The 18,635-nt window shown below is 40.5% G+C and overlaps 1 protein-coding gene across 5 annotated transcripts in view; it reads left to right on the top strand.

Annotated features, from left to right (window-relative positions):
- CDK14 (cyclin dependent kinase 14) overlaps window positions 1-18,635 on the top strand; it is a 684,789-nt gene that overhangs the window by 517,936 nt on the left and 148,218 nt on the right. For all 5 annotated transcript variants that reach the window (XM_027540218.1, XM_027540220.1, XM_027540221.1 and 2 more), the window contains one exon: window positions 13,179-13,227. In XM_027540218.1, coding sequence (XP_027396019.1) covers window positions 13,179-13,227 — 49 coding nt within the window. The remainder of the gene's footprint in view (window positions 1-13,178; window positions 13,228-18,635) is intronic.

Genomic DNA, 18,635 nt, shown 5'->3' with positions numbered 1-18,635 from the left:
CTTGACGTACTCCTTTTCCTATTTGGAATCAGTCTGCTGTTCCATGTCCAGTTCTAATGGTTGCTTCCTGATCTGCATACAGATTTCTCAAGAGGCAGGTCAGGAGGTCAGGTATTCCCATCTCTTTCAGAATTTTCCACAGTTTATTGTGATCCACGCAGTCAAAGGCTTTGGCATAGTCAATAAAGCAGAAATAGATGTTTTTCTGGAACTCTCTTGCTTTTTCCATGATCCAGCATATGTTGGCAATTTGATCTCTGGTTCGTCTGCCTTTTCTAAAACCAGCTTCAACAACTGGAAGTTCATGGTTCAAGTATTGCTGAAGCCTGGCTTGGAGAATTTTAAGCATTACCTTACTAGCGTGTGAGATGAGTGCAATTGTGCGGTAGTTTGAGCATTCTTTGACATTGCCTTTCTTTGGGATTGGAATGAAAACTGACCTTTTCCAGTCCTGTGGCCACTGCTGAGTTTTCCAAATTTGCTGGCATATTGAGTGCAGCACTTTCACAGCATCATCTTTTAGGATTTGAAATAGCTCAACTGGAATTCCATCACCTCCACTAGCTTTGTCCATAGTGATTCTAAGGCCCACTTGACTTCACAGTCCAGGATGTCTGGCTCTAGGTCAGTGATCACACCATCGTGATTATCTGGGTCATGAAGATCTTTTTTGTACAGTTCTTCTGTGTATTCTTGCCATCTCTTCTTAATATCTTCTGCTTCTGTTAGGTCCATACCATTTCTGTCCTTTATTGAGCCCATCTTTGCATGAAATGTTCCTTTGGTATCTCTGATTTTCTTGAAGAGATCTCTAGTCTTTCCCATTCTGTTGTTTTCCTCTATTTCTTTGCATTGATCACTGAGGAAGGCTTTCTTATCTCTTCTTGCTATTCTTTGGAACTCTGCATTCAGATGTTTATATCTTTCCTTTTCTCCTTTGCTTTTTGCTTCTCTTCTTTTCACAGCTATTTGTAAGGCCTCCCCAGACAGCCATTTTGCTTTTTTGCATTTCTTTCCATGGGGATGGTCTTGATCCCTGTCTCCTGTACAATGTCACGAACCTCATTCCATAGCTCATCAGGCACTCTATCTATCAGATCTAGGCCCTTAAATCTATTTCTCACTTCCACTGTATAATCATAACGGATTTGATTTAGGTCATACCTGAATGGTCTAGTGGTTTCCCCTACTTTCTTCAATTTAAGTCTGAATTTGGCAATAAGGAGTTCATGGTCTGAGCCACAGTCAGCTCCTGGTCTTGTTTTTGCTGACTGTATAGAGCTTCTCCATCTTTGGCTGCAAAGAATATAATCAATCTGATTTTGGTGTTGACCATCTGGTGATGTCCATGTGTAGAGTCTTCTCTTGTGTTGTTGGAAGAGGGTGTTTGCTATGACCAGTGCATTTTCTTGGCAAAACTCTATTAGTCTTTGCCCTGCTTCATTCCGTATTCCAAGGCCAAATTTGCCTGTTACTCCAGCTGTTTCTTGACTTCCTACTTTTGCATTCCAGTCCCCTATAATGAAAAGGACATCTTTTTGGGGTGTTAGTTCTAAAAGGTCTTGTAGGTCTCCATAGAACCGTTCAACTTCAGCTTCTTCAGTGTTACTGTTTGGGGCATAGACTTGGATTACTGTGATATTGAATGGTTTGCCTTGGAAACGAACAGAGATCATTCTGTCGTTTTTGAGATTGCATCCAAGTACTGCATTTCGGACTCTTTTGTTGACCGTGATGGCCACTCCATTTCTTCTGAGGGATTCCTGCCCGCAGTAGTAGATATAATGGTCATCTGAGTTAAATTGACCCATTCCAGTCCATTTCAGTTCGCTGATTCCTAGAATGTCGACATTCACTCTTGCCATCTCTTGTTTGATCACTTCCAATTTGCCTTGATTCATGGACCTGACATTCCAGGTTCCTACGCAATATTGCTCTTTACAGCATCAGACCTTGCTTCTATCACCAGTTACATCCACAGCTGGGTATTCTTTTTGCTTTGGCTCCATCCCTTCATTCTTTCTGGAGTTATTTCTCCACTGATCTCCAGTAGCATATTGGACACCTACTGACCTGGGGAGTTTCTCTTTCAGTATCCTATGCACAGCCTTCCCCCTTATCAAGATCCCCGACCAGGGTGGTGCATTTGTTCAGCTGATAAACCTACATCATTATACCTCGGAGTTCATCATTGAGGGTTTTGCTTTTGGTGCTGTATATTATGTGGGTTTGGACAGATGTATCAGGACACATGTTTACCATGCAGAGTAATTTCACACTCTTGAAACAATCCTGTGTCCTCCCCTCATTCATCCCTTCCTCCCCACTAGCCCCTGGCAACCAGTGATCTTTTTATCGTCTCTAGTTTTTTGCCTTTTCCAGAAGGTCTTATAGTTGGAAGTGTGCATGTTTTTTAACTGCTAGTTAAAGGAACTTCGATCCGCTGGTGCTGCTGTCAGCATTGTGCATTGCTGAGGTCAAACTTCAAGTCTCTTCCAGTGGAGACATACAGAGATGTCATGGTGTCATGGCTGCGAGCCTTGACTCCACATCCAGACCACCTGGGTTCAGATCCCAGCTCTCCTGCTTGTGAGCTATGTGACACAGACAAGGTGCCCAGTGTCTCAGTGCCTTGGTTTCTCTGTGTGTCAAATGAAGAAGATCTTATCCCCTCGCCCACAGTGTTGTTATGTGGACTAAATCAAGTTGCAGACCAATAGGACACAGGACATGTGTGCTAAATATCAAATAGGAGGCTTGGATCACCCAGCTCTTTGGTAACAAGCGATAAACCAGGAGCTGAATCCTGGTTCAGCCTCTGCCACTTGCCTGTATCATGACCTCAGGCAACTCAACCTTTCTAACCTCAGTTTAGTCATTGGTAGAAAGAAGTGATCAGACCACAGTATGTCCCCTACATACGAACGAATTCTATTCGGAGAGTGTGTTCTAAATCCAGTTTGTTCATGAAGCCCAACAAAGTTAGCCTAGGTACCAAGCTAACACAATCGGATATAGAGTACTGTACTGTTATAGGTTTATAAGACTTTTCACATAAATAATACATAAAAAGCAAACAATAATGAAAACATTTTTAATCTTAGACTATAATACCTTGAAAAGTACAGTAGTGCAGTATACAACAGCTGACATACAGGGGCTGCCATCGAGTGAACAGGCAGGAAGACTGACTGGAGGAAGGGGAGGAGGGGGAGGCGGTGGGGCTGAAGGACTGTCAGCAGGAGGAGACGGGGCAAGCTGCAGCTTCACTCACACCTGACATCCCTTGCTGGAGCCAGACACACATTCATATCTTTGAAAGTTCGCACCTTGAAGGTTCATATGTAGGGGACCTGCGGTACTGATGGCTCACATTTCCCCTCGAAGGTGCCGTCTTCCTGGTCTCTTTCCCCCTGTGGAGAGTTTGCATGGAGGCATGGTGGGGATGCATGGAGACCGAGACACAAAATCTTTCTTCTCCTTTCTTTTCTGGGAGCTATAAGGATTCCATCTCATTGGTGACTAGTACACTTTGTGATAAATGCCCAACAGATTAAACTGGCAAGAGAAGTGTCCTGTAAGTTTTAGGTTGAGAAAGGTGTGGCTGGTGTGAAGACCTCAGCTGGGAATATGCACACACAAACCCATATCTGTATGTTTATCTGTTAGGAAAACCAAATGCCATAGGAAGTAAGAATGTTCAACGAATAGAGTTGATGTCTGTTTCTAGAAGTTGCTCAGAGATTGTTCTTTTTTTCTCCGTTTAATTAATTTATGTATCTGGGCTGTGCTGGGTCTTCACTGCTCTGTGCAGGGTTTTCTCCAGCTGCGGTGTGCAGTTTTCTCCTTGTGGAGGCTTCTCTTGTGTTGTGGAGCTCAGGCTTTAGTAGTTGCAGAGCATGAGCTCAGTACTTGAGGCTCCTGGGCTGTAGAGCACAGTCTCAATTGTCGTGGCACACGGGCTTAGTTGCTCTGCAGCATGTGGGATCTTCCCGGGCCAGGGATCGAACCCCTGTCTCCTGCATTTGCAGGTGGATTCTTTACCACTGAGTCACCAGGGAAGCCCAGAGATTGCTCTCTGAAAACACACACTGTTGGTAATGAAAGGATGATTTGCTGCAGCCAGGTCACGGCAGGACGTTTCAGTCCCCTGTTTCCAGGACTGAAGATGGCTACTCGGCCTTTGCAGGAAACCCCTCTGGGTTTTGCAACAGGGCAGTATGATTCTGTTCTGAGTTAACGTGTCACATCAGAGCCTCTCGCTGGTAACGCTGGGGCTGTGTCAGATCACAGCCAGTATATATTTGGGGGATAGCAAGTGTTTTAAAGCTGTGAGTTGCAGTTGTGCAGACACACGAACTTTTCTAAAATGCCTTTTTGGATTACTGTGCTTTTTTGGAGCTGAGACATCTAAAAATCCCTGTATTTTGGAACAAGTGTAACCCTCTCTGGGATAGACTCTCATCTGCCTGTGTGAATGCCTGTTCAGTCCCTCAGGTGTGTCCAATTCTTGGCGACCCTGCAGACTGTAGCCTGCCAGGCCCCTCTGTCCATGGGATTCTCCAGGCAAGAACACTGGAGTGGGCTGCCGAGCCCTCCTCCAGGGGATCTTCCCCAGGGATCAAACCCAGGTCTCCTGAGTCTCTTGTATTGGCAGGCAGATTCTTTACCACTGAGCCACTTGGGAAGCCCCAAACTCTCATCTGTTATGCATGAACTCTTACTTCCGGTCTGAGGACTATAGATATTTTAGATCCAGCTTTTCTATATCTTGGCCAGAATATCAGCTGAAACGTTGACCACTGGCTTGGTTTTCCTAATAACTATAAGAAAGTCAATTTTGCATACAGATCCTTTTGAACGCCTGTAAATAGAATTTTCTCCTATGGATGGCCCCTTGACGCTGGCTTCCACGAGTCACTGTAGGCTGTGGATGACTTGTAGGTTTTGTGCGCCGATTTCCCAGAGTGCCTGGCAAACAGTATGTACATGAGAAGTATTTGTAGAGCCAGTGAGCGAATGAGGACTACTCATGTCTTCTAAAGGATTCATGGCTATAGTCTGCCACATAAGCAATTAGAGGGATAGTTGGGAACATCAGAGAGTGATCCATGACTTTGTTTACTGTTCATCCTCACAGAGGACTGGACCCTTTTTGCTCCACTGAAACTGTCTTGGGACAGGCATCAGGTTCAATACCTGAGCCAGATGATAGCTGGGCCACAGCTCTTGGCTTCAGTCGTTACTACTTTCTGACAGGCTCAGGAGGCAAGAGTAAATGCATTTGTTAAAATGCAAAATAACCCTAACGAATGGAAATTTTGAATAGATGAATATATGGTTTAGAGGCATTCATTATAAAGTACATCTAACATTTCCTAGGGCATTTTGGACGTACTCATTTTTATATTGATTTACAGTTATTCCAGGATATTATTTAAAAATTCACTGCTATTAAATCCAAAAAAAGAAAGAGAAGTGTTCTTAAAAATCCTGGATTAGCCTTCCAAGTCCCTTGAACATTATTGGAGTTTTTAGTTGGTTGGTTTTTTGACTACTTATTTATAAGTTTTCCCATTGTTGAAGTTAAAACCATAGCAGTGTCTTATGAGATCCAAAAAATATGCTGGTGAGAAGGAGATACGGAAAATAAAAATTAAAAGTACCCTCCTAGAGTATATAGTATGTACATATAAGCAAATGGGAAAATTCCAGTTTAGGTTTTATTTGTTTTCTCACTGCCTCAAGCCATTCAGGTTTAGTTCTTTTTCTTCCCCTTGCTCTTTGCTCTCTTATTTTTAATTAATTTCTTTATTTAGAGCATACTTGCTTTACAATGTTGTGTTAGTTTCTGCTGTACAGCAACATGATTTGACCATATGTTTACGTATATACCTTCCCTCTTGAGGCTCCTTCCCACCGCCTCCCATTTCACCCCTCGAGGTCATCACAGGGCGCCAAGGTCATCGCAGGGCGCCAAGGGCATCACAGGGCGCCGAGGGCATCACAGGGCGCCGAGGGCATCACACGGCGCCGAGCTGAGCTCACTGGGCTATACGGCAGTTTCCCACTAGCTATCTGTTTTGCACATGGGAGTGTATATATGTCAGTGCGACTCTCTGAATTCATCCCACCCTCTCCTTCCTACCCTATGTCCACAAGTCCATTCTTTATGTCTGCATCTCAGATGTAGCTCTTTTAAGCTGGGAAAGTTCAGAATGTATAGCATTGTTCACCAGTATTTTCCCATGAAATTGCAGCGAATCACTGCCTATAAGCATGGCGGTGTGAGCAAAACCTTTCCAGCCTCTGTCCCCCACCCCCATCACATCGCAGAACAAGCTATTTCTTCTCTCTGAGCTCTCCTCCCTGGCTCCCTGCTGGGTGCGACCATCCTCTGCCGTCCCTGCAATAAGAGGAGAAGGTGAAAATCAGCCTGCAGGTTTAAATTAATTGCACTTCTCAGTTACACTGTGAGTTAGCCAGTGCTTTAAATCACCGCATTCTAAACTTCTAGTTTAAACATAATTGAAAAGAGAAAGCTGACGTTAAAGTAGTGACAGAATAAACCTAACTAAAGGAGAACAGTGTGAGGCACTCCTAATCAAATACTGGAATAATCTGTGAAAATCGTGCATAAGCAGTTGACTGTTTTATTAAATACACCTCTTCCTGATTTGGGACGCTAATTTAAGCCCCTTTTTGTTTTCAAAACTTACCTAGTGAATTAGGTTGCTTTCATGCTAATGGAACATTATTTTTACTTATGATGCAATTGTTCTCAAAATAGAATTTAAAACGTCTAATTCTAAACGTTATCAGAAAATGTTGGAAATAGCTCTGTTTGAAATTGTGTGCTTTGACAGTTAAGATCTGAACGATGTTGATGCAAGAGATCAGGTCTTGTGTGTTACCGGCACTAGCTTAGATATTTGAGTTTATCCTGTCTTCATTTGGAAAAGAAAACAGATGCAGTTAGTGGCGCTGCCTCTGGGCTCCCAGGGGACTGTGTCCATATCCACAGTGAAGCACTTTTCACCGTGTTGGTAATTCTGTATTTACTTTCTGGGCCACCGAATTGTAAGCAGGATGTCCTCATTTCTGTGTGCCCGTGGTGCATGGGGTGCCTGGCGTACAAGCCAGTGGCAGGTGACATTTGCTAGAAGAATTTAGAGTTTGACGTCCCTTATATGTGGAATCTAAAAAGAAATGAGACAGAGGAACTTAGGAAACACACAGAGACTCACAGACAAAGAATGAACTTACAGTTGCTGGTGGGAGGGATGGGGGAGGCGATAGTTAGGGAGGTAGGGATGGATTATACACACTGCTGTATTTAAAATGGATAACCAGCAGGTCCTGCGTAGAGCACAGGGAACTCTGCTCAGTGTTACCTGGCATCCGGATGGGAGGGGAGTTTGGGGGGGAATGGGTACATGTGTATGCATGGCTGAGGCCCTTCGCTGTTCACCTGAATCTATCACAGCATTGTTAATCAGCTGTATCCCAATACAAAATAAAAAGTAAAAAAAAAAAAGAGTTCATGTGAGTAGTGATGGAAAGTAAAGGAGGAAGACTTTGTTATTTTTTCCACTTTCATGTGGCATGTTTTGCTATCAATTTTGGCTCTTTTATGCATAGCTAAAACTGATGTATTTCTGAAAAAAAATTTTCTATTAGCATATCCTGTCAAACTCTAAATAGAGGCAATCCTTAGAGCTCATATTTGTGTGCAGTCCTTAATTGCTAAGAATGATAATTTATTAGGAAATGCAAGATTGTATTAATGTTATCTGGAATGGAATTCTTCTTCCTTCCTGAAATGATAGCAAATTATTAAAATTGCACGTGGGGAGTACAAAGTCAAGGAGATCAAATTTGTATTACAAGGACATTTGAGGTAATTAATTTTTTAAATATATCTTGCTTTTAAAATACCAGACTATATTTATTATACATAATAGTAATTTTTCTAAACCTCCATAAAAAGCTATTCTTGCCATTTCTCCTTTCTTTGTCAGTTAATTCTCAAACCTAGAATACGGCTTTACGTTTCTGTTCTACACCAACTGACTGAATTATGTTGGGTCTTATGTAATGCAGTCTAGTAGAGAATAAATGCAAATGTTACACATTCTTGTGAATCAAATAAGTACATAATTGCTGGTGAGCGTTTTTGCCTGTAGCTTTAAAACAGTGACTCTTTGTAATCAGGGCTACTCCTCAGCTGGTGCACACCACTGAAGCATAATGGCTAGTTTCTGTACTGATTGGTCCAAGCCTTGCAGAGTATCAAATATTTTGACAACTACCTCTGCTTAAAAGATGACTGAAACCCATGCAAATGTCAAATAGCTTCTGAGTCATCATGGGAGTATTAATGCATTCTCAGAGTAATATTACCTGATGCGAAGAGCTGACTCATTGGAAAAGACCCTGATGCTGGGAAAGATTGAGGGCAGGAGGAGAAGGGGATGACAGAGGACGAGATGGTTGGATGGCATCACTGACTCGATGGACATGAGTTTGGGTAAACTTGGGGAGTTGGTGATGGACAGGGAGGCCTGGCGTGCTGCGGTTCATGGGGTCGCAAAGAGTCGGTCATGAGTGAGTGACTGAACTGAACTGATGAAATTCCAAATCTTTGAAACATGGAAATTGGAGAGTGATAAGTGCTGCACAAGCCACCCCAACGCCTACCTTTCTGTCACCCCATGTCCAGTTCATCAGCACATCTTACTTGCTCTACCTTGAAAATGTTTTCAGCTTGTCTTCTCCCTCTGCGTTCACTCTGTTGCCATAGCCCGTGTCGCGTCCTGTCTCTCCTAGACTGTTGTGATAACCTTTATCGATCTCCCAGCTTCCGTCTTTGCCTCCAATGGTAGTGTATTCAAACAGAGGCCAGAGTGAACCTTTAAAAAAAATTCTAAATCACAAGCTAAAGGCCACAGAATCTGCGTGAGCCAGCCCTCCACCCATCTTCCCGGGCTGCCTGCTCCAGCCACTCTGTTCTTCCAGGTTCACATCCCGTCCTGGAATATGAGCGGCTTGCAGGCAAGAAGGTCTTCTCTTTGGTTCTCTCCCATATCTTCCATTCCAAGAAGTATATTGGCCCACAGTAGTTGCTCAGTGAATAGTAGTTGAATGAATGAATCATTGCACAGATTTCTAGTCATTTCTTTTGAATAAACTCTGTATTTAGAGATAGGAAGCTGAGTATGTTCTTAAATTTCTTTTTGTTCTTTTTATCTAACAGTGTTGTTACATGTGAAACATACCAAAGCAAAAGCAATATAAATCATTTGGATTCTCTTCTTAAAAACTTATAATTCAAAGCGGATAACATCAACAAAAGGTACCAACTAATATAAAGCCAAATTAAGTCTATTAAGTATTAAATTATGAAAAAGAAATGAGATCAATATGAAAAAGAAATCACTTAATTCTACTGTATGCACAAATCCTTTCTAAATGGAAAGATTTTAAAAAATAAACATTTTTCTGAACCTTTATCAAAGTACACTTTTTCCTATATTTTATATTAAAAGCTATGTTAGGTGGAGGCTTAATCACTAAGTTGTGATCAACTCTTGCGACCCCATGGACTATAGCCCTCCACGCTCCTCTGTCCATGGGATTACCTAGGCAAGAAACTGCAGTGGGTTGCCATTTCCTTCTCCAGGGGATCTTCCTGATCCAGAGATTGAACTCTGGTCTCTAGCATTGCAGGCAGTCTACTGCATTGAAGGCAGATTCTTTACCAAATGTGCCACCAGGGAAATCCTTAAAAGCTAAGTTTAAGAGACACTGGCATGTCTCACACGCTAGCAAAGTAATGCTCAAAATTCTCCAAGCCAGGCTTCAGCAGTACATGAACCGTGAACTTCCAGATGTTCAAGCTGGTTTTAGAAAAGGCAGAGGAACCAGAGATCAAATTGCCAACATCCACTGGATCATCGGAAAAGCAAGAGAGCTCCAGAAAAACATCTATTTCTGCTTTATTGACTATGCCAAAGCCTTTGACTGTGTGGGTCACAATAAACTGTGGAAAATTCTGAAAGAAATGGGAATAACAGACCACCTGACCTGCCTCTTGAGAAACCTGTATGCAGGTCCGGAAGCAACAGTTAGAACTGGACATGGAACAGCAGACTGGTTCCAAATAGGAAAAGGAGTACGTCAAGGCTGCATATTGTCACCCTGCTTATTTAACTTCTATGCAGAGTACATCATGAGAAACGCTGGGCTGGAGGAAGCACAAGCTGGAATCAAGATTGCTGGGAGAAATATCAATAACCTCAGATATGCAGATGACACCACCCTTATGGCAAAAAGTGAAGAAGAACTAAAGAGCCTCTTGATGAAAGTGAAAGAGAAGAGTGAAAAAGTTGGCTTAAAGCTCAACATTCAGAAAACAAAGATCATGGCATTTGGTCCTATAACTTCGTGGGAAATAGATGGGGAAACAGTGGAAACAGTGACAGACTTTATTTTGGGGGGCTCCAAAATCACTGCGCAGCCATGAAATTAAAAGACGCTTACTCCTTGGAAGGAAAGTTATGACCAACCTAGACAGCATATTAAAAAGCAGAGACATTACTTTGCCAACAAAGGTCCATCTAGTCAAGGCTCTGGTTTTTCCAGTAGTCATGTATGGATGTGAGAGTTGGACCATAAAGAAAGCTGAGAGCCAAAGTATTGATGCTTTTGAACTGTGGTGTTGGAGAAGACTCTTGAGAGGCCCTTGGACTGCAAGGAGATCCAGTCAGTCCATCCTAAAGGAGATCAGTCCTGGATGTTCTTTGGAAGGACTGATGTTGAAGCTGAAACTCCAACACTTTGGCCACCTGATGCGAAGAGCTGACTCATTGGAAAAGACCCTGATGCTGGGAGGCATTGGGGACAGGAGGAGAACGGGACGACAGAGGATGAGATGGTTGGATGGCATCACCGACTCAGTGGACATGGGTTTGGGTGCACTCCGGGAGTTGGTGATGAACAGGGAGGCCTGGCATGCTGCGATTCATGGGGTCACAAAGAGTTGGATATGACTGAGCGACTGAACTGAACTGAGCGTGTGTAAGTTAAATAAATAACAAGGATGTATTGTACAGCACAGAGAGAGATAGCCATTATTTTGTAATAACTTTAAATGACATGTAATCTATAAAATATTGAATCCCTATGTTTTACACCTGAAACTTCTATAGTATTGTAAATCACTGTTCTTCAATGAAAAAAAAGTTGTTTGATAAATATTCTTGTGCATATATTTTTGTTCACTTGACTTTTACGTTCAATTCACTTTTTGGGTAAATTCCTATAAGTAAAATTGCATAATCAAAAAATATTTTAAATAAATGGAAAGATACAATATATTTTTATATAGAAAAATTATATATCAGCCTTTTCAGATAAATACATATTTCAATGAAACTCCACCCAGGTTTCCAGTGGGATCTTTGTTTATTGTGTTGATTGACTGTTTTATTTGAAATTCACCTTCCTTCGCCACCCAACCCAAAGTGTCCCTCACACTCTACATCAGACCTCCATGTTTTATTTGGTAGAACACCGTCTTTTCCCTCAACTATATTGGGTTATAACTGACAGCACTGTGTAAGTCTGATATATACAACACAGTTATTTTATATGTGAATATATTACAAAATGCTGCCATAAGTTTGGTTAACACAGCCATTACTTCACATAGTTTCAATTTTTTATTTTGTAGTGAGAGCTTTAAAAATCTACTCTCTTGGCAACTTTCAAGTAAATATGCAATGCAGTATTGTTAACTGTAGTCACCACGCTTTACATAACAGCCCCAGAACCTATTCATCTTATAACTGGGAGTTCATACCCTTTGACTGCTTTCATCTCTTTGCCCATCTCCAGCCTACACCTCAGCCAGAGCTGTGGTCTGCTCTCTGCTTCCACGAGTTTAAGTATTTCTTTAGATTCCACACAGAAGACAGATCGTGCAGTTTCTGTCTTTGTCTGACTTATTTTGCTTAGCATGCTGCTGCTGCTGCTCAGTCACTTCAGTCGTGTCCGACTCTGTGCGACCCCATAGACAGCAACCCACGAGGCTCCCCCGTCCCTGGGATTCTCCAGGCAAGAACACTGGAGTGGGTTGCCATTTCCTTCTCCAATGCATGAAGGTGAAAAGTGAAAGTGAAGTCGCTCAGTCGTGTCCGACTCTTAGCGACCCCATGGACTGCAGCCCACCAGGGTCCTCCGTCCATGGGACTTCCCAGGCAAGAGTAGTGGAGTGGAGTGCCATATGACCTCATGTTCTAGAGAATATACAAACATTCCAAGTCCTGCACTACAACAAGAATAAAGGGAGTCCTTAAAGTAGAAGAAAAGGACCCCAGACAAAAATGTGGAAACGTAGGGAGAAATGAAGAACCCAGGAATGAACTAACATGGATGGACTTGGAAGGCATTATGCTATGTGAAATAAGACAGAGAACAACAAATGCTGTATCACTTATATGTGGGATCTAAAAAAATACAACAAACTAGTGAAAATAACCAAAAAGAAGCAGACAGATGGATACAGAGAACAAACTGGTGTTTACCGGTGGGGTAGGGGGTGGAGGAGCAGTGTAGAGATGGGGAATTGGAGGCACAAACTGCTGGGTATAAGATAGGCTCCAGAATGTATCATAGAAACGGGGAATACAGCCAATATTTTGTAATAATTGTAAATGGAAAGTAACCTTTAAAAACTGTATAAAATTTTTTTTAATTAAAAATAAATATTTTAAAATGTTAAAAAAAAAAAAGAGAGATGTCTTCATTGAGAAAACAGCAGGTTTCACTGGACTGGTGTGGCAGTATTCTTCTATAAATGTGCCTATAGTTTGCAGGTTTGGAACTTGGATTTCTTTTTTCAACCCAGTTAAAACTTATTCTAAGAGAGAATTACTAGGAAGCCAGGTTATGAAACAAGCCACTCTAGACAAAAGAAAACAATCTTTCGTTGCTTAAAGTGTTAAGCTCTTGGTTGACTCTTTATAACTGTTTAATCTGAGGTGAAGACCTAGTTTGTCTAGCATAACTATGGCTAAATCCAACAGTAACATTTTAAAAGTTTTTTTTTTTTAAACATACTGTCAATATGGACATTTGAAATAAAGACTGTTTATCATTTTTCTTTTTTATTTCAGAACGCTTTACCCTGTACAGCTCTAAAAACCTTAGACAAGCATGGAATAAGTAAGTTTTTAATGCAGATTATGCTTTCTCTTTCTCTCTCTTAATTTTTGAAACTCTCCTGATAAGTTTCTCATGACATTCTTTCATTTGTTCACCCAATTATCTATTCATCCATTCGTTTAGCCACTAGACAGTTATTTAGTCCTATTCGCCAGCCCCTGTGTTTCACCTGAGCCAACACTCTTCTATGAGCAGAGTGAGGTTGTATTCATTGCTTTAGAGTTGTTAATTTTGAAATTCACTGTGGTGTCTCTTCTTCTAACTAGATTCCAAGAAATGTTTTAGCATCCTAAAATGATGTTTCTTAAGTACAATATATCCACTGACTTTCTGATCTGATTAATGTTGGTGACAACCTTTGAGCTAGATGAAACTGATCTTTCAAATGTTTTCAGTTTACCTAATTTTTTTTCCCCTGAGCCTTAATGGGAAGCTACGTACATGTGCCACTTGGAGTATATGTACACTGTTGATTTAATTTCTATTTTGTCATCACACCTTGTTGAAATTGTTTTATTGATTGGTTTCAAAATTTGGTGACGTCTGATGATCTGAGTGTCTCAAGTGATTCAGGGATTTTGGGTTTTTTTCTTTTTTTTTTGTAAGCCAGACTGCTAGTAAATCTTTGAAAGTTAGGAAGCAGAGTAATTGAGTCACTCCCATTTGATTGTGAGCATCACATCTCAAGAATTACGTTGGGGGGAAAGGTAACTGGTTCTGCTTTGATTAAGTTAACTATTATTTGTCATAACAAAATTTTGTCTACAGGGAATTTAGTGTTATTGTCTCCCTTTTTACTCTTTTGACATGTTTAATTTTATATGTCATCAATTATGGGAAAAAATAGAAGCTTTTTATAATAAAAATGCCTTTAATCAATGATGTCAGTAGATAACATCAGACAGCTTATTATGAGGAACTCATGAAATGAATACATTAAATTCTTCAGTGGATTCTTTGAAAGATTTGGCAGTTTATTTTGATTAAATTCATACTTAGAAGAACACACCATATAATTATTTTTGTCTAACACAGAACTTCACATTTCCCATTTGAAAGGTCAGTTCTTAATATCTACAGAATCTCCCCTGGGCAGCACGCCCTCAGCTGGGTGGGGACATTCTGTGTGTGTTCCTCACCCTTTTAACTTCCTCCACCCTAACTTCACTGATCAGTGGTCTAACATATTTTAATTAAGTGCTTTCATATACCAGGTACTATCTTCAGTATACAGTTCCCGTTTTAATTAAATCATCAAACACGTTTCTCATAACTGCTCAATAGTTTTGACCAACCTGGTATCCACTTTATGAAACAATTCTTGATAAAGCAGTTGAATCTCGTAACTCCATCTCTGAAGTAACAGAAAAACTGGCGGATCTATACAGAGTAGCGTTTGTGGAGAACAGCCTTCCGTTTAGCTAACCCTCCATTTCCTTCCTTCAGAGGGACAGAGCTGAAATGACTTACAAATGGCCCAGGAAAATAAATGGCAATTTTTATCCACTTAGAGTAGCTGAGAAAGGACAGGGCAGGAAGACATCAAGATTTTCTTGGATGTGTTTGTTCTGTCATCCTTGGTGTTACAAAGTGGCTGTAACAACTCAGCAGCATTTCTTCAAATGACAGTGTCCAGAACCAAAGCAGGAAGCAAAGTAGACAGCAGTAAGTGAAATTTCTCCCCATCCTGCTCATATCAGGGAGGAATATCTTGGAGATGCCCAAAGAGATTTATCCCTATGTCTCTCTGATGGGGCGGACCGCATACCCTCCGTTGGCTGGGCATTGGTGAAAAGGGAGAGGTGGACCGCTTTGTCCCCGGCCCTGACATCTTGCTGCCTGTAAGGCAGGGTTTTGTTAGTAGGGAGGAAAGAGGAATGGCAGTTAGGTACAGGCAGTCCATGATAGCTGCCACCATGATTCAAAAATGCTGTCTATTGTAGTAAACTAAAGTACATCTAGGTAGGCTTTTCTTTAATGCTCAGTTACCTTTTCTTCTTCTAAATAAGTCAGTTTTAATATTTTAGTGCATATTCATTCAGATTCCAAAATTGTGTATGTTACATGTGAGAATACAAACATGCTGTTTTATCACGTGCTTCATCTCAAAAATAAATACAGTTCTTCTATGTCAACAGAAAAGGAAGACAGGGGAGGGGAGGGGAGGGCAGTTGACGATGCTACATGATGTTGGGTCCGCTGTCCTCCTGTGGACGGCACCCAACAGCATCTAAACCTGACCCACTCCAGTCTCTCACCTTCGCATCTTATATTCAGCACCTACCATCTGTATGCCCAGACGGACGGCCTCTTTTTGTTCAGCCATTCATGGTGACTAGTGGGACGCCTCTCAGAGGAGATACTTTTGTCCATTTACGTCACTCTGTCTCAGGAGAAGCTAGGCTGTCTCGTGTCTTTCAAAAAGAAAAAACAATGGAAGTACTAGTCAAGCTTTGCATTGCTTTGCTTCATTCTCACCACCTAAGACCTGATGCTTTCCTTTCTCTGAGAGGTGCTGTTCATGTCACGGGTCTTGTTTTTCAGTCGCTAAGATGTGTCTGACTTTGCAGCCCCATGCACTGCAGCAAGCTCGGCTCCTCTGTCCTCCACTATCTCCCAGAGTTTGCCCAAACTTATGTCCATTGAGTCGGTGATGCTATCTAATTATTTCATCCTTTGCCGCCCCCTTCTCCTTTAGCCTTCAGTCTTTCCTCTATAAGGATTTTTTTCCAATGAGTCAGCCCTTTGAGTCAGGTGGCCCAAGTATTGGAGCTTCAGCTTCAGCATCAGGTCACAATAAAAGTGATAAACATCACTAACAAAATTAGGCTGGCTAACCCTCCAGTATTGCTGCTGTAGAAATTTTGAAAACTGGACGTTGTGCTCAATCTTGAATTTTTTCTTAAAAGATGCTAGATTTAGTAAATATGATTTTACTTTTGAGGGCAAATAAGAATTCTTCAGAATATGATTTTTCACAAAATAAGGACGCTGTTTCTCTTTAAGGTGTCACTTGAGAAATATTTTTTATTTGCGTTTTCTGTGAACATAGGATTTATATTTTTGCTACTAAAAACAAGTTCTAAAAAACTAAAGGAAAGATGTATTTTTATGTCAAGTCTTTTAAATCATTTGATAGAAGTGCAGTTAATATCATTATTTATAGAGTCACATATGCCTTTTTAAAAAACCTAGGATTAATTCATAGTCATTTAATAGAGTCCCACCCTTAGATTACTTTAAAAGCGTTTTAAGGAAAATATTAAAATTGAGCTTTTGAAGTAATGTTTTAAAATTATAAACATGGTATGTTTAGAACCATGCTACTTTCAAATCCCCACAAGTCTTGTGTTGTTGTTGTTGTTGCTGCCTTAAGGGTTTATTTCACAAACACCAAGTAATAGATTCATCACTAAAAATATTATAAAAATATGATTTTCTGGTATCCGTCATGTACTGAGCCCTTAAAGTGATACTGGAGCCTCCAACCAATTTGAACCCAATGTGATTTACAGAGAAGTAAGAATTCTGAGATATGAATTATATTATTGATCCTTCCTCCAAATGGACTTGTGACCTTGTAACCATCATTGACATGTCAACATCTCTGCCTTACGAAGGGAGTCTGGATTTGGAAGAATGGCATTTAAGGACAATTAGGCAAATGCTGGCTTTCTCCTTTGCTGCTAACTAATTTGCTCGTCGACAGCACAATTACTTAACCAAAGCAATTGCTAAATTCTCTTGTACAGCAGTAATAGGCTCAAAATAAAGTGAACTAATTTGCAAGGGCTGGTTTGAATTCAGTTTAGACAGGTTAATATAAGATGAGCAGGTTAAGAGACAAGTGTAAGTCACTGTTCAGAATTAAGAAACACTGTCTTTAAGAATATGTATTAACACAGCTGTTTAAGCTAGTGGGTATGTTAACCTGCCTAAGAGTAAGAATTTCTTGAGAAATGAAGCCTTACATCTCTTTGAACAGCTGTAACAAGTGACCCAGTTTATTTTGGGACCAAGTCTGCCCTAGGTAACTCCCATGCAATTCCCTGCTGACTTCATTTATACCAGTGACCATGGGCATAGTTTTATCCTTTGAAAGAGTTTTTTAGTATTCTGGTGAAACAATGCAGTGATCAGAGAAAAATATCAAAAAGATTCAGCAGATATCTAAACTGAAAAGGACAATATAAAGAAGAAGTCTTAATTATAGGATCGAGAATAATAAATACATATTAATATAGAAAAGAAGGTCCTTTTATTCCTTCCTACTGGAATTTTATGATCCATGTGGTTTCTCTCTTGCTTGAAGGGGATTTTGGACTAAAGGGAGACAAATCTTAATTTTATAAATACATGTTCTGTTTTCCAGTGGCCTTCAAAACATTCCATTTTATTTCCTTGGAGTTATAAAGAGTCCCCCTATTTTTCTTCCAGATCTCTCTATTTATAGTTGTCTGACATTGGCATGCATGTGCAATCAACCAAGAATTCCACCCACTTAAAAGATCTTTTATTATTTTGGCTGGAGAAGAAGCCTTAGTATATATTATCCAGCAAAGTTAAGGGTAGGATTCCAGGAATGCATTTGCTTGTTTTGGAACTTTTTAGCAGCTGAACAATTTTGGAGGTTTGAAAGTAGCAAAAAGAGAGCTAAGGATAAACCACCAAGTCAGATTTGGAAAACAAATTTCATGGCTGATAAAGCAAAGCATGTCCACAGACACTGAACAGGTGTTAGCCAGCCTTTTCTACTCCCTCCACCTCCATGCTTTAGTTCTGCTTATAAGCCTTCTAGTTAGTAAGTCCAACTAGATTTCCCTAAGAATTCAAAAAAAGAAAAGATGACACTTTAAGATGTGCAATAAATTCAGAGACATTACAATGAGAATACCCTTACGGAAATGCAAAAATAGAGACGATAACATGCATGTATTGTCAGATACCAGTAGAGTCGCAAACCCTCATTTAGGAGCTTTAGAAGTGTTTTCTTGCTTGGCATTCTTGAACTTTCTTTGAATGTTTTATCTAATTGGATGATTAACTTCCAAAACATATTTTTAAAGTGGCAATGGCTTGCTAGAAAGTTGTGTTCCGTGTTCATAAAGCACAATGTATTTAAAATAATATTTAGAGGAGTAACATAAATCTCACTCTGTATATTTAAATTGGTGGTTCTCTACTGTGTATTTCTTATCATATGTTATTGCATTCCATTAAGATACAAGTAGGTGACTTCTCAAGAAAGAAAAGCCCTGTTTTCTACTCTGCCTTATTGTTCGAAGTCGACCTAAAATTTTCTAAAGTAATAATGTATTGCAGAGGAAGTCCAAGCTTTCGATTTCTCTACAGTTGCTTAGAAATCTTAGAGGAAGGTAAGAACAGTTTTTGACACTAGGGGGAGCAGT

Source organism: Bos indicus x Bos taurus, chromosome 4, assembly GCF_003369695.1.
Source record: "Bos indicus x Bos taurus breed Angus x Brahman F1 hybrid chromosome 4, Bos_hybrid_MaternalHap_v2.0, whole genome shotgun sequence".
Lineage (NCBI taxonomy): Eukaryota > Metazoa > Chordata > Mammalia > Artiodactyla > Bovidae > Bos > Bos indicus x Bos taurus.
The sequence above is the reverse complement of the archived record's forward strand: the minus strand, read 5'-3'. Positions and strand labels throughout refer to the sequence as shown.